The 15891-nt window shown below is 41.1% G+C and overlaps 1 protein-coding gene across 3 annotated transcripts in view; it reads right to left on the reverse strand.

Moving 5' to 3' along the window:
- Positions 1-586: 586 nt before the first annotated feature.
- The window catches only part of FAM120B (family with sequence similarity 120B), a 58038-nt gene continuing 42733 nt past the window's right edge, over positions 587-15891 (reverse strand). For 2 of the 3 annotated variants that reach the window (XM_048486782.1, XM_048486774.1), the window contains exons 8-12: positions 12293-12499; positions 8609-8717; positions 6772-6936; positions 1184-1249; positions 587-630 (exon numbers count right to left, since the gene is read on the reverse strand). In XM_048486782.1, coding sequence (XP_048342739.1) covers positions 617-630; positions 1184-1249; positions 6772-6936; positions 8609-8717; positions 12293-12499 — 561 coding nt within the window. In that variant the 3' untranslated portion in view covers positions 587-616. The remainder of the gene's footprint in view (positions 631-1183; positions 1250-6771; positions 6937-8608; positions 8718-12292; positions 12500-15891) is intronic. The other variant, XM_048486790.1, reaches the window with a different exon arrangement.

Genomic DNA, 15891 nt, shown 5'->3' on the forward strand with positions numbered 1-15891 from the left:
CCAACTAATACTTTACTTTGTTATTAACAAAACTATAATTTCATCGAAAGCACCAAAATAGGCAGAAAAGACTAGGAATAATGAAGACAGTTTTCCTTTGTTTCCAATGAAGATTTTACCTTCTCGAGTATAATAAAGGTTAAAATTTAGCTTTATTGATGTTGAATTTGATTGTTTTGGATCAAAGTAATTTTTGAAAGTGAAAGTTGTTCTCACAGCTTTTGCTGTTAAACCCTCTTCTGTGCCATCTGGAACTTTGCCTCGAATACCCTTCGATGCTTCATTAGTGAACATACTGATTGTTGATGGAAAACCCAAATTGATTCTGTACAGTACCCGGGTTGCTGCCTGTTCCCAGTCTGACTAATGTTTTATCAAATGTTGTTACATTCCTTGAGGGAGCCTTGTATTCTGTTCTGCAATCACTAATGAGAGATATGTTAACTTGTAAGATCAGAACAAAATATATAGCACTTTTAATCTCCAGAACAGTTGCTGTGTTTTTATTGCAGTACAAAGAAGTCAAATAATTCTGATGATTTGTTATCATCATACGTTATCAAAACATTTTGCTGTCTTCTACTTTTTTTCTGGTTAATTCCATTCAGGTAGAAAGTTATCTGGGCCATCTAAAGACAAATAAATTGGAAGTGAGTCTAAAAATAAAAACCATGAACACACAGGACCTCTGGGAATATTTGCCTGTTAGTTGTTGTGTGATTATTTGTTTCAAATAAGCTTCTTGTATGCAAAGTATTTTCAAATATGTGCAAACAGATGTCAATTCTAAATGCCAGCCATTACTGATACTTTGGCAATCTAAGGTGGCACAGGGGAAGCGATGTAAAGCCATCCCCTCTTGCTGGAAAGAAGCCCTCCATGGGGCTTAATGGACTTACATTTGACCACCAGAAGAGGCTGAGGGCAGTTGGCTTGGCCTTGCTTCCTCCACCAGCATGGGTGCCTCCTGTAACTCTGGTGGAGGGAGGCAAATTTGTCAGATGCAACCCCTCGTGACCTCCTCCTCCTCAAGGGGATTCACCTTCCCATCTAGATTGGGCTGTTAAGTTGTCTTTATAGGGTGTAGATATTAAAAAAACATGTTGAGTATTTTCAACTTTTAATTTAAAATAATTAATGAATTCAATATTTTTTTCCACTAATCTCTGTAGTAGATATTTACGAGAGGCAAACTGGAGTCTTTTGTCCATTTTCCGGACGTTGAAGCGTCGTGACCTATATCCAGGACCTATGAAGCAAAGAGTGTGCTTTTAGCATTCCAGAGAACGGGGAAAATAAAGATTACACCCTTACAGTATTTCAGAAATTGTCCACATAATTTTGAAAGCGCAGCATGTCTCTATCAGCCACTATTACAATTTCTTTGCTATTTTTTGTTTCACATATATATCCTACAAAGGTTTATCATAAGTCACAAAACATTTCCAGGGATATGATGCTAAAAGTAGGATGGGAAATGGGATGAGAATGCATTTTTATCATTGAGCATCACAGTGGTTATAAAACCAACATCTGATCCGCGATCTGATGAAAAAGATGCTTATAGTTTGGGGACCCACAGAGGAAGAAACAGACACAACATACAATAAAACTAACATCCTACATGCAAAAAAGTTCTTTAAGCATCTCTATATTTTAATGATCATGGTTATGTGTTTATTATTCTATTATTGTGTTATTTTGTATCCTGTGTGAAAAGTGCCATCAAGTCTCAGCCGGATTGACTCATGGGTCCCTTCCACACTATGCAGAGATAATGCCGCGTTCAATCCACTTTCACAACTGTTTGCAAGTGGATTTTGCTATTTTATACAGCTGCAAAGAGATGCATTGAAATTAGATTGAAGGTACATTATTCTGCATGTCGCGGAAGGGACCATGGTGACTGGTAAGATGAATTCAAGGCCAGTGAGCATCAGAAGTGATTTGCCATTGCCTTCTTCTGCAGAGTCTTCTTTGGCTGAAGTTAAAACCATCTAAGATGGAGGTTATGTCACTAGACCCAGCCTGGGACTTCGAGGGACCTTTGCACCTGACTCTGGACGGTGTCAAGCTTACATTGATAGATATGGCTTTTGGGCGGAGTGTCAGTGATGGAGTACAATCAACTTTCTTCATCTTTGCCATGCCTGTCAATTATCCCATTTCTCTTTCCAGGCCGGACCCTTGCTATAGTAATTCATGCCATGGTCACTCCCACATTGAATTATTGTAATCCATATATGTAATAGGGGATACCCTTGAAATCGATACAGAAACTGCATCGTAACTGCAAGAGTGTCCCCACAGAATTGCCATGGGACACCCACTCTCTGCCTTATTGAAACAGTTGCACCTGGTTGCCAGTTGTGATCCAAGTGAGATTCAATATGTTAGTTATTACTGTTAAAGCCCTATATGGCCTGGAGCCCAATTTATCCCTGAGTGGCCATCTCCTGGCATACATTCGCCTATAGTTGCCTTACACCCATCAGGCAGTTTTTTGGTTGCCGGACCCTGTAAAGTCTGTCAGGTCTTACATCATATTTAGATTACTTTTGGTGGCAGCTCTTGCTTCCTCAGTGAAATGCTCCGCCTGGGAAATCCATGCACTGTCAGACTTATCTCAGCGAATTCTGCAGGGCCTGCATAACAAGTTTCGTTTGACAAGTGGATTTCCTCCAGATTGAGGCCACTGGTTTGGTGTGTTACCCTCCATGTAACTGCTGGCCAAGTTGATGCTTCTGATTCACAGTGCTGAATACTGTAATATTGGAATCAGTATTGGTTTTTAATTTCATATTGTTGTGATTTTTACTGTACTGTAAACTGCCCTCAGCTCTGGAAAAGCCGTTTAGAAATCTAATGAATGAATGAATGAATGAATGAATGAATGGATGGATGGATGGATGGATGGATGGATGGATGGATGGATGGATGGATGGATGGATGGATGGATGGATGGATGAATGGATGTATGGATGGATGGATGGATGGATGGATGTATGGATGGATGGATGGATGGATGGATGGATGGATGGATGGATGTTGTTCTCCCTTCCTACCGCTCCTCCTTCCGAGATCTGATGAGATCAAGCTGTACCATGCCTTCCTTCTCTGTATTATTAATGATAGACCCAATTACGATATGGATTATGAATATTCAGAAGGATTTGAATGTGACAGTGGTGGTTAGAAAGTTCCATTCCCATTCTGCTTTTCATCCAAAAGTGACATTCATGGAGCTACCCTCATTTTTTCTTCTCATAAGATTAGTTAGCCTGAAATATAGTCAAAGCCCTTACAGAGTGTGATCCCAGCAGTATTCTCCCATTCAGCAGCAAGTTTTGGCAAGTTTTACCTTCATATGTGGCCACACTTCAGCAAGTAAATTTATCTCTAACAATGTTTATAATTTTCTTTCCCTTTTAACAACATTCAACAAACAGCTGCAAAGGAGTTAAGAAAGGCTTACCTTAGTTCCAACCAACATTTTCAGTGATCTGCCTTAATAAGTGATGCAAATAGTTAAATCTACAGTTCTAATAAGATGAGAAGTTTAACACCAGACACAACAGAGAATATAATAGGGCATAGACAACTCACACCTCTGGTGCTGCTATTTGTCTCAATTCTGAACTGATGCCTCATAAAGAGACAAAGGAAATGTGTGACAAGAGAAGAATAAACTACTTATTTAAGACTAGTATAGAATTCTGATTAATTAGGAGAAAATGCAGAGGGAAATATTTAAGGAATCTACAACCACAAAGTCTTAAATATTCATACCCTAACTGAAATCAATGTTATCCAACAATCAGGGCTGATTCACCTAATCCACAAGTACCTGAAAGCTACAATAAAGGAAAGAATACTGCAACTCGTACTATGTGCTCAGCTGAAAGTACAAAGTCACTGCAGCCTGTTTATCACTGCATATCTGCTTATGTTTGGGCTGAAATCTAGGTTCAAGCATGAGATAACCCACATGCATTTTTGAAATTCAGAAAGAGATATTGCAGCTGGTCTTGTTCTCTCCTTGAGGGTAAGATAAAATACTAGATAATGAAATTTTAGCTGGTACTTTTCAAAGATACACTAAATATGAGCAAAGTTTTGTTGTTTCAGTAGATAAATTAACAGATGCTCTAAGTTAGATCTTTACAAGAGGACTAATATAGGGCTGCCAGAAGAGCTGTGAGGTGTTGTTGTTGTTAGAAGAGATGGGGATGGGGAAATTATAGACAATTAAGTGTGATACTTTAATTGTCTCACTGAAACTCTGAATAAAACCCAGCCTTGAAAGAGGAAAAAGGCTTTCTTGCCATTTGTAAGTTCCCTTTTAACTAGGTTCAAGAACCATTAAATAAAGATCCAGCACAAAAACTCAATCATGGTTTTCTGAATTGGAACAAATTAGAATCTAAAACTACAGGCAATAGCGATGACATGCCAGTGAAATTCCTTAAAAATTCAACACATAGCAAATGCAGAAAGATTATGTGACTTATTTGTACAAGTTCAGTGAGAATGGAAATAGGTAGTTATGATATGATTATGCAATTATCCTTATTTAGTAATTTAAAATATTTACATCCTGCAGTTTAGAATTTGCCTGAGGCATTTATCAGTATGAAACAAAATGAGTATAAAAATTAAAGCTGGTTAAGATTGACCAATTACAAACCATGAGGTCCCCATGACTTCAAAGAGAATTGGCAGGGGAGTCTTTGTTTGGGGACATGTTCAGCATTATTACCAATGGCCCTGTTTGCAGAGGGGCAAGCATGACCCACTAGCTGACTTTTTGCTTGTTTCTGGGGAGGGGGCAATGTTTCACAGCTCCTCTATCATGCATGTGTGCTTTAATTTTAAATATCTTTAATTTTTATCTTTAACTTTATAAATAGATTGATATATAAATTTAATAATCTATTGATAGATTGATATATCAACATAAAAAAGGCTAACAGTTAAAGAAAAGTCTTGAATACAGCATCAGTACACTAGAGAGGCTGGCTGTGGGCAGAGGGAAAAGGTCCAGGGCAAAACAGTGTCCACTGGCAAACCTGTCCTGCTCTAGCAGCGAAGCAAAATTAAAATCCTGCTGTAAGTGGATTTGCTTGTCCCAGAGAGAGTGGAAAGTGAAAGCGAGGCTAGAGGAAATAAATCTGTAGAAGACGTATTTCTTGCCGTGGCAGACACTCGCCTCCACCACACAGCAAACACCTTCTGCATAATTGGCCATCAAGTCTAAAACTGTGGTGATAAAATTTCGCAACAATATTTAAGACAGAAACCAGTAAACCTGCAGCACTATCATGCTGTGTTTTTTTTTTAATCAAGTGGTTTCTTCATGGTTGAATTCCTGTTTTTATGTTGTTTTATTTTGTTAACATCATCAGGAAGGCCCAAAGAGGCAGCAGAGAAATTAATTAATCAGTCAATAAATAAGCATTAAAGCAGACATAAAAACAAACAAAATAAAATTGAGAAGCCAAAGCAAAGAGATAAAGGTCAGTTAAAAGTCCAGGTACTCAGAAACATGTTGAGCTGGTACCTAAAAGCCCATAATTAAGATGCCACTAATGGGGGGGCATGCTACTGCAGAGAAGTCCCCATTTTTAATGACCACCCACATTACTTCTGTGGGTGGGGCACAAGGAGTAGTGCTTTAACAGGTGAACTGGACAGTATGGGAGAAAAGGTGCTTTATGTATTCTGGCCTCAAGCTGTCCAGAGCCTTAAAAGTACTAACACTCAGAACTATATGCAGTAATGCCTAGGTAGCCAGTACAGATCTTTCAGTACAAAGGTGATATGATCCTTGTATCCCATCCTCAAAAACAATTAGGCCCACTACATGTTGGACTATGTTACTGGGCAGCCTATAAAGGCAGTACCATGTACAACATATTTCAGCAACCTAACCTAGGTGAGATCACAGCATAGAATGGCCACTGCTGACATATTAGACAAAGCTGATAAAGGCGCATCATGCCATTAAGGAGACCTGAGCCTCCAGCAGAGCACAGCAGTGTTTCTATCAACTAGTCAGCATCCCGATTAGAGAGAAACAGAGATGAGAGACATCCACATACCGTTTACATCTTACTCCATACCCTCAGATGATCTCTGCCAACTTAGATTTGTTTAGATTTTGTGCTCAGCATGGGGACAAGATCAAGCCCCCATGGGACTTCCCATGACACAAATGCCACATAGGACTGAGCAGTAGTCACCCAATAAAGACTTTCAAAAGAGGCGAACTAGGTAGGAAAATCCATGGTGGCCCAACTCCCAATCCAGACAGCTGCTCCAGGATACCATAGATGATAGTACCAAAATCTGCTAACAGATCCAGGAGAATGAGCATAGATGCATTCTCCTGGCAAGAATCATCAGTCAGGTCTACCCCAGCTACTTGGAAGGGAAGTATCCTTGGCAGCCTTAACTGATGATGTTGCACAGCCTTGCTTTTCACTGTGTATGACATTGGTTAAGATCAAGTCTTTAACACATACTAAGGTGGACCAATGATGTTTTCTGCCAAATTAGATTCAGTGACTCTCTTCCACTGAATCTTCCACCACCACAAAAATGCTTTCTCAGTTCTTGGAAATTTCATGAAATTGGATCCAACTTAGCAGAAGGGTCATTGGATCTAACTTCTGTATGTGAAAAAAGTAAAAGGTTATGGTAAATACATTTATAGGACTGTGGAACATTATTCTTCTATGAAATGTGTATGTACGCAGGGGAAAGAGTTACCAGGAATACGGAATTCATATGAATAAGGAGGCGTTGGAGGTCCTCTCCATGGGCATCCCTGGTTTGGATGATGATATGGTTGAGAAGGAATCCTATCTGAGATCTGAAAGCGAGAAGCCCCTCTTCTTTCTCTTCTCTCTGAAAAATAATTTATTCCTCTTGATGCTGTAAATAAAAAAGACAATCTAAAATTCTCAGTTTCTCAGTACAGGCTAGATACAATCTTTTTTTTTAATGAAGATGACAAAGCCATTCCTATTCTGTACTGCATGTAATAGAAACATACTTAATCTAGACAAGACAGAGGTTGGGAAGACAGAATATTTAGCTGGTGTTGATTTACCAAACTTAGATGGGGTTAAGCTTTCCATGGTAGATCAAGTTAAGAGCTTGGGGCTGATCCATGACTCAGAGTTTTCAATGGATAAGCAGGCTGTCGCTGTTCCTAGGAGTGCCTTCTTTCAATTACATCTAGCTTGCAAGTTGACCCCTTACCTAGATTCTGCTGACCTGGCTATGCTGTTCCAGGCTAATGTAAACTCCAGACTGGATTACTGCAATGTGATCTAGGTTAGGATGCCTTCAAAGGCATTCTGGAAGCTCTGATCAGTACAAAATACAGCGGAAAGGCTGCTCTCTGGGGACAGCCACTCAAAACACACAACTCAAGTGTGTATTTATTTTATTGGATTTTATTTAGTTGTGTCAATTAGCTACCAGTTTGCTTCCTGACCCAATCCCAAGAGTTGGTTATTATTTTAAAGTGCTTTGTGGCTTAGGGTCCTCACATTTATCAAATCATATCTCCCAAATCATATCTCCTGCACCAGCTACGTTCTTCAGACAGCTTTCCCCCCCTTACTATCGAACTATCCATACAGCTACAGCAAGATTAGGGGCCTTCTCTGTAGCAGGCCCAGCCCTTCAGAAAGGCCTGTTAGATTGGGTGAGGAATAGGGTTCCCAGGTCCTCCCTTGCCACAAGTTTGGGTGGGGTATTGGGTAAGGTTGCCATCTCCAGTTTAAGAAACTCCTGGAGATTTGGAAGTGGAGCCTGGGGAGGACAGGGCGGTACAAGTCCACCCTCCAAAGCATCCATTTTCTCCAGGGAACTGATCTCAGTAGCCTAGAGATGAGTTATGATTCTGGGAGATCCCCAGGTCCCCTTTGGAATCCCTGGCATCCCTAGGTCCTTCCTGGCATCCCTAGTGAGGAGGATGCCTTCCCTTGCTACATTTAGGAAGACATGTTAGGCAGTGGGATTCCAGAGGATGTTCAGGGGAGGGTGAATTTTTCCACTGTATTTTGCTGTGTGTTTGAAAAGATTTGGATTTAGAAGAAGAGTTTGGATTTTATACCCTGCTTTTCTCAACTGTAAGGAGTCTCAAAGTGGCCTACAAACTTCTTTCCTTACTCTCCCCACAACACATACTTTTCCTTCCTCTCCCCACAACACACACCTTGTGAGGTAGGTGGAACAGAGAGAGTTCTGAAGAATTGTGACTAGCCCAAGGTCACTCAGTGGGCTTCATGTATAGGAGTGAGGAAACAAACCTGGTTCACCAGAGAAGAGTCTGCCACTCAAGTCGAAGGACGAAGAATCAAACCCAGTTCTCCAGATTTGTCTACCACTCTTAATCACTACACCACACTGATCCTAGATGTTTTCATTCTTGCATGTTTTAAGTCTGAATGTTTTTAAATTGGTAAATTGTGTATTTTAATCTGTTTTGTTTACTGGATTATGACTTACATCTTTGCAACTTCATTGGTACTTTGTTTCTCCCAAGATGTTGTCCATAGAATGGATTTATTAGAAGAGCTAATATAAAACCTACCTGGCACAAAACTGTTCTCTCGTCGTCTGCTCTGGATTTTTCTACCTTTTTCTGAGCATACTTTGCAAATAAGGGACATCAAATTCTGAAACTTTGAAAGCCAAGATTCCTGCAGACAGAAGGCAAAAATAACAATTGCAAATTCACTCTCTTTTTGAGATCAGCTCCAATGAGATGCTCAACTTCTGTTAAATTCATACCAACCTGTGAGCTGCACAAACCACACTGCAGAATCCACAGGTTCATTCCACACAGAACATGGGATGTATGGAACATCTTTAAAAGCCCCACACCCAAAATAAGATGTCCAGGGGACGTCTTTAAAGAAGGCGGCTTCTTGGTGCTTTCCAGACAGCAAAGGCGTCAGAGAAGAAACATTTCTTGTCGGCACTTTTGGTCTCTGGTCAGTTTCACTAGCTTGGCTTACCTGATGACATTTTGCCTGAGGCAATAAGGGATTCTCTCTGCCACCATTTGCTGAAGGTAGCCCCAGGCTTGAAGATGGGTCTATGACCCACTGAAAAGCACCAGGTTGATCTGGCCTCCATGGACTAGCTTATTTTTTTCTGTAAGCCCGTGGAGGGTAGGTCAACCTATTACTTTTCAATGGGCAGCAGACCCATGCAGTGTAAAATGTAAGATTCTCTTATGTGTGTCTGAATAGCTACAAATATAGTTCTTCATAATTTGGTTTTTTTTAAACTATCTATTGCCAGAATCAGCAGGACCAGCTGAGTACAATTATGTGCATTTGGGCTAGAAAAGGGGCTTAAAGAGTTGGAGCCTGCAGAGCAAATGTCACTGGCAAATGGCAGCAGGGGAGATGTGCCAGAACAGAAGCTGGCTTCCAGGCCTTGAAATGGCCCGGCTGGGGCTGGCTTTCCCAGGGAGACCCTAGGAAATGAGGTTCCCACAAATCAGGTCAAGCAGGTAAGCATGGAGGGCATGACAGCAGGCCTCTTCTCAAGCCTGTAAGTTTGTTCTGCACTGCAAAATATCTGGAGGCAGCGATGGGGCGGCAGGGGAACTCGATCGGGGAAATCATGTCTACCACCGCCTGCCCCCCAGGGGAAAGGTTGGCTGCCTTCTCCCTGGGGCCAGAGGCGGCGGCGTACCAACCATGTGCAGCTGTGCCTCCAGCTGCTATACATGACATACGTTCATGAACAGTTTTTTTGTGAGTAGAAAACTAGGTGCCTCAACTTATACTCAGGACGATTTATACATGAGTATATACGGTACTTATCTGCTTTCATTTCCTATCTCTTCAGGGACAGCCAGAGGCAAAATCCAGTGCAGAGACATCATGCCATAATAACTATGCTGTAGCCTTACTTAACATTGATTTAAACAAATTAAGAGAAATTAATTGTATCCTAAGAATTGTTGGTGATATGAAGCCTGGGCGGTATAGCAGCAGTAAGCCACAGAGTACCCTGAAATTCTACTCCTGGGGATCAAAGGACCCTCAGGAACCACTGGGAGAGGACACAAATTGCAACGGAAAGAAGAAATTAGCAAAAATTCAGAAAGGGGTGTGTGTGGGGGGGGGGGATGCTGTCAGCTGGAGCTAGATCCAGTCACAATAGAGGAGTTAGAGTTTTTCCTCTTACAGGTTCTTTAGAATTAGAGCCAAGATAATAAAGCCCTTCAGCCTATTTTCTCTTCCTTTATTTTTCTGAGAGTTCAGCTGCTTGAGACCAAAGGCAGTACTGTGTACCCTCAATGATCTCCTAGGCAGGCGACTGGTTGTTGATGTGCCCTTTCAGGTTGGACAAGATTTTTATCCCACCTGGCTCTTCTCTTCCAACAGTCTCTTGTCTGCTCTTTTTTCACAATTTACCAGTCTTCTGCTGACAACTTACCCTCTTACTGGTCAAGGTGGAGTCCACTGGATCACCACCATGGTCGCCCCCCATTACACTTCCTGAGGAATTACACTGGTTTATGCTGCTTGTTAGTGAAATTGAAAACCTCTTTGCCTTATTTAGCAGATTCATAATAAACACAAATTCTGTCTTGGCAAAATACAGTTCTGAGCACTCACCTGGGCAAAACCAAACAAGGTGCTTTAAGTCAATTATAGTTTTGGCCATATTTCCTGCTGAAGGTTCCTAGCCCCTGGCTGCCTCCAAGTTAAGTGCTTTGATGGCATGCATGGAGATGGCATCACATAACTTCCAGCTGCTAGAAGACCATAAACAACATGATCCCCAACAGGACATTTTGATATACCAGACAGTATGGCATTGTCACAACTCCCCTTTGTTCACAATGGGCCCAAGCACCGCTTGCTCTCATGACTGAAAACTTTTTGGCTGGGAAATTAATTAATTAATTTTACTTAACTTATATGCCATCTTTCCCCACACTTTTCAGTGACATCCAAATGCAGGTCTTTAATCGATGGTCTTGTCCGGAAAGTCTCTCTATATAATTCTCTATCTATGAATTTCTACAAAATACGGTACACTATTTTAGTATCGAAAGCTAATGCTGCTTTTCTTCCCTATATTGGCGGAGGAAAGCAAATCTGCACTCTTATTTATTTATTGAACAGAGGAAGCAATGTGTCAGGAGGCCTGTTATTATGGGGATTTTGCTATGGCTGCTTTCTGTATGTTGGAGATGGTGGAATGGGTTAATTGCATTTCTAACTGACTTTCAACTGTCTTTTAATATGATGGTATATACTGTATGCCAGGTGCTGCTCCAAGGTCAGTGCCTGGCCATCTCTACTATTATCTCACATTTGCAACTTTTAGGTAAAACTTTCCCAGGATGGGGGGGGTGCAAGCTAACTTTTAACTACTGGGTTTTCTTGGCGGGCCCAAAGCCTCAGGTCTGGCATGACCAGAGAAGATCCTCAATACTCAATAAACTGCTGTTCTTATACATGAGTTTGTTTCAGTTTTTGGGATTCTGACACAATGCCAACTGATAGTTATTTTCAATTTTATTGCTGTTAGGAAATGAGAGCAGGAAAACTGTGGGAGATGCACAGGACCAGAAAGCACCAGAAAAATGAATAAAAAATAGCTTGGTAAAGAAAGTTGCAGGGGTCCGCAATCCTGAAGGGCCCACGAAACTGCACTCAGGAGGAGTGGCAAGGGCACTCGAAGTGTTGGGTGTAAATCTTTCTGCGCTATATATGCCGATTAAAGGGTTTATCATTTGTTGTATTTGTTTGTAAATGCTACTTGCAACAGTGCAAGGAACATTTACACCTGCGCAAAAGCACTTATGCTGGTGTAGGGCAGCTGCATGTCAGTGTGACCCCCAGGCGTAAGTGCAGCTGCTGTTCCAGCGTTCCTCCAGCACAGGAGCTCGGCTATTGCTGAAGGAGACATTTGCTACTGCCAAAGGTGGCATTCCAAGGGGTGGGGCCAGCTTTAGTCAGGTTTTCTGAATCCTTCCAGCCTGGGAATGCCGCTATTTGCCAAGGCAGACTTATACCAAGAAAATCAGTAGTGTAACAAACTGAGCTGAATAGGCCACTTTAATGGGAGAAAGGGCAGCAAAGCTCTTGGCTTGTTGTCCGTGGCACAGCAAGCCTCTTTGGAACTGGCACAGCTGAGCTATGGCTGTGCCATCTCCAGCTGAAGTGCAGCTATCCCACCCCAGGAGTTCACATCCCGTTTTTCAAACAAGAATGTTTCTCTCAAACCAAGTCTTGGTACTTACATTGCCTTCCAAAAGCTCATGTAAAGGCTGTCCTCTGTGAGCCAGGTGATATTTCTCTTGAAAGAGTTTTCCATCAAATACATGCCATGGCATTAAATTGTCCATTCTGAAGGGGAAACCACAAGCACCATTCCCCATAATCAATGTGGCCAGGCCACGGACGAAAAGAGAACCAAGCTGTACAGCTCTCGAATCAATATGTGCAAGCTGTTAAAATAAACAAAAAGACGAGGAACAAGCCTTAATTTGGTAGCCGCATAACATTTCATTAAACTTAGTACAGCAGAAGAACATTCTATTTTTTGAAAAAAAGTGAATTTTTTTCAATTGTTGTAATTATAAATCGGCACAATGTCTTAGCCAACCTGAGAAAAAAGTACCAGAAGACAGTAAAAAAAAAATCAAAAAACACATTTTCAAAATTAGATCCCACAAAAATATTCATAAATTTTAAAAATTCTTCCAAGTTTTAAGGAATATTTGTTGGCAAAATGCTTAATGTCTTGCTTACTTGACTTCGCATAGCGAATTTTAGTTTTCCCAGATTTCCAGGGATTTTTTACCTTGTATTTCTTTCAACCCAACGCTGGCGTATTGCAAAAACTTTCCACCACATATGATAAAAAATGCCATCCACTTTTTTACATTTCCAACATTTCTGTTTATAATTCTTCTCAATATCCTTTTGAGTAATATACCATTGATAAAACCTCTTGTATCAATTTTCACTTAATATTTGACTGATTGTAAACTTGATATCCTTTGTCCATAAGGTTTTTTTTATGGTCGGAGAGATATTTCTTCCTCAAAATTGTGCATGCCTCACATTAAAGTAATAGCTTATAAATTCATCCTACTAAATGATATTTTTCTGGGTTATCACCCTTTCACATTCAATCAATTCTCTCATTATGCCTCTTGCTGCGTGGATGTCATTTTTGAATCTTGAGGGACTGGTTGAAGGCCATAAGATCACTATTATTGCTTTTGCCTTTATCCTTCATCTTTTGTCAAGACTTGATTACTTGAGAATTTATCATATCTCTATTTGTTATAAAAGGCCCAACCTGTGGGGAGGGGGGACATTGCTGCTTTGATGTATTGCAGACTCGCACCAGCATGTTTGCCCCCACTGCTAGCACAAAGGATGCCCCCGCCAGTGGAGAGGGTGAGGATGCTGACATTCGGCTGCCCACAGCTTTGTGGTGGCAAAACTCAAAAGTAGTTGCCATCGCAGAGCTATGCTGGTGTCTGATTGAACACCAGTGTGTGTGTGTGTGTGTGTGTGTGTGTGTAGAGGGCGTTGCAGGCAAGGGTGTTTCCAGGGATGGAGCAGACTTTAATCAGTTTCCACCTGGGGTTTGGTGCCAGGAACACCGTGGCACAAGTCTCAGAGTTATGCTATCCTTTCACGTGGTGAAAGGTCATTTCAGACAATGGAGGGCTTTTCAGTGAGTCAGAGACCTTTTCTTTTTTCCTGCCTCTCCTGAAAGCTGTCTGGAGGCTGCTTGGCAGCACAGCAGAGGCAATGTTCCAGGCAGCCTCAGGCTTTAGATAGGCATGCCCATCATTACTTTTTTTCTCACATTCTTATCATAGTATGCCTCTATGGGAGATGTTAATATTGGAGGACTAATTATTTTTCCAAGTAGGTTCCAAAGTTCTAAATAATCTATCTCTAATTACAGTACGAAGCTGAAGGCACTTTGCACTGTATTTTTAATTTTTAAAAATCCCACAGGTAGTTATGTAGACAGCTTCGATACCCCGTTTCCCTGAATTTTGTTTTGCTCTTTTAGTCACTGGTTTTTTGGATCCTGAGTCCTACAAACCAAAGTCTCAGGCTTCGTTTTAGCAGCTTGAAAACTACGCAGATTTTAAATGTTGGGTACAACTCTACTAGCAGTGTTAATAAATAGTATGAAACCAAAAAATGAAATGACTCAATATCCCCAATCTGAGCTGGAAGGAAGAACTGATCAGAAATGTGATTTGTTTGGTTAACTTCTTCCACCTTTTAGAGAAATGACAACCACTGCTATTCTACTTAGTAAAATCCATTTTATTCCCACATTTCTTCTAGGACAAACAGGGAAAAATACCTTTGAAATATATCACAAAAACACTGACCAAACAAACTCCACATCAGATGCGTAGCAGCAATGGGGACATTTAGGGCTGCTTGTCCCGGGCACCGCCATTGCTGTCACATGCCGAAAGCGGGGCATTTCAGGGGTGGAGTGGGGGAGGGAGGGGGCGCACAGGCAGCTCATGCCCCGGGCGCAGTTTCCTCTCCCTTCGTCACTGCTCCACATGATAGAATTAAGAGAATGTCACCGCTAGACAGGCCCACAACTAGAACTCTGTGGTGGGCAAAGGGCTAAAGGAAACACTGCTAAGAGTAGGGAGGACAACTATATCAATAGCAAAACTTAAGGACAGATTATACAACAATTTTAAATGACTGCATTATCTGAATAACAATGTTCTGTGCTCAGAACACTGAAAGCAGGGGGGCAGGTTTATCTGGAAAGCATTAAGACTGGCCTTCTAAATTGGTCTGTCTTTTGCCCTAGCAGCCTTGATGAATGCAAAGCTTCCAATGCTTCTTGCGCTGCTATCCTGCTTTCCATTCTACCAACTGAGCCCCAGTTTTTCTTCAGTCAAAAATTTGCAGACTACATAGGAGACTATTATGATATTATGATAGAAAACATGGTGTCCTAAATATTTTACACAATTTATTCCTTTTTTTGGATTTGTTTTCTGCTACACCGCTTGAATAAAGCCACATGTTGTATTTGACCAGTATCGCAAGAATTGATGTTCTTAGACCAATGGGCAACATAACCCTCATTTCCAGGGATTTTTCCCTCAGTCTCCAGTGCTAAAGTAGAAACATATGAAGGGACAGATATGGCCAATGTGATGTGTATTTTGTGGGATTTTTGCTTCTCAGTACTAGAGTACAAGCTGCATAAACACTTTTATCTTCCTCTTTTGCCAAGACTTGATTACTTGAGAATGTATCCTATCTCTATATGTTATATGGGGAATCAGTGAGGTGTAGTGGTTAAGAGCAGGTGGATTCTAATCTGAAGAACTGATTCCCCACTCTGAAGAATTTGATTCCCCACTCTGAAGAATTTGATTCCCCACTCCTCCCACCTGAGTGGCAGAGGCTTATCTGATGAATGAGATGTGTTTCCGCACTCCTACATTCCTGCTGGGTGACCTTAGGCTAGTCAAAGTTTGTCAGAACTCTTTCAGCTCCACCTACCTCACAAGGTGTCTGTTGTGGGGAGAGGAAGGGAAAGGATTTCATAAACTCCCTTGAGACTCCTTACAGGAGAGAAAGATGAGGTATAAATCCAAACTCTTCTTCTCTCTCTTTCTCTCTCTGTGTACTGGGCCAAAGTACTAGTGTACTACAAAATAACAGCATATACAGATTAGATATCTAACTGTAATCCTACACCAGTTAAAGAACAACAATTAAAGCCAATTAAGTAAAAGCCTGACTTACTCAAGCAACTGCCATTCATTCCAAATTATTGCAATGGTACCTTAAAACTGGCTGATTTCCTGCATGGTGTAGT

The sequence above is a fragment of the Sphaerodactylus townsendi genome, linkage group LG01 (genome assembly GCF_021028975.2).
Source record: "Sphaerodactylus townsendi isolate TG3544 linkage group LG01, MPM_Stown_v2.3, whole genome shotgun sequence".
Lineage (NCBI taxonomy): Eukaryota > Metazoa > Chordata > Lepidosauria > Squamata > Sphaerodactylidae > Sphaerodactylus > Sphaerodactylus townsendi.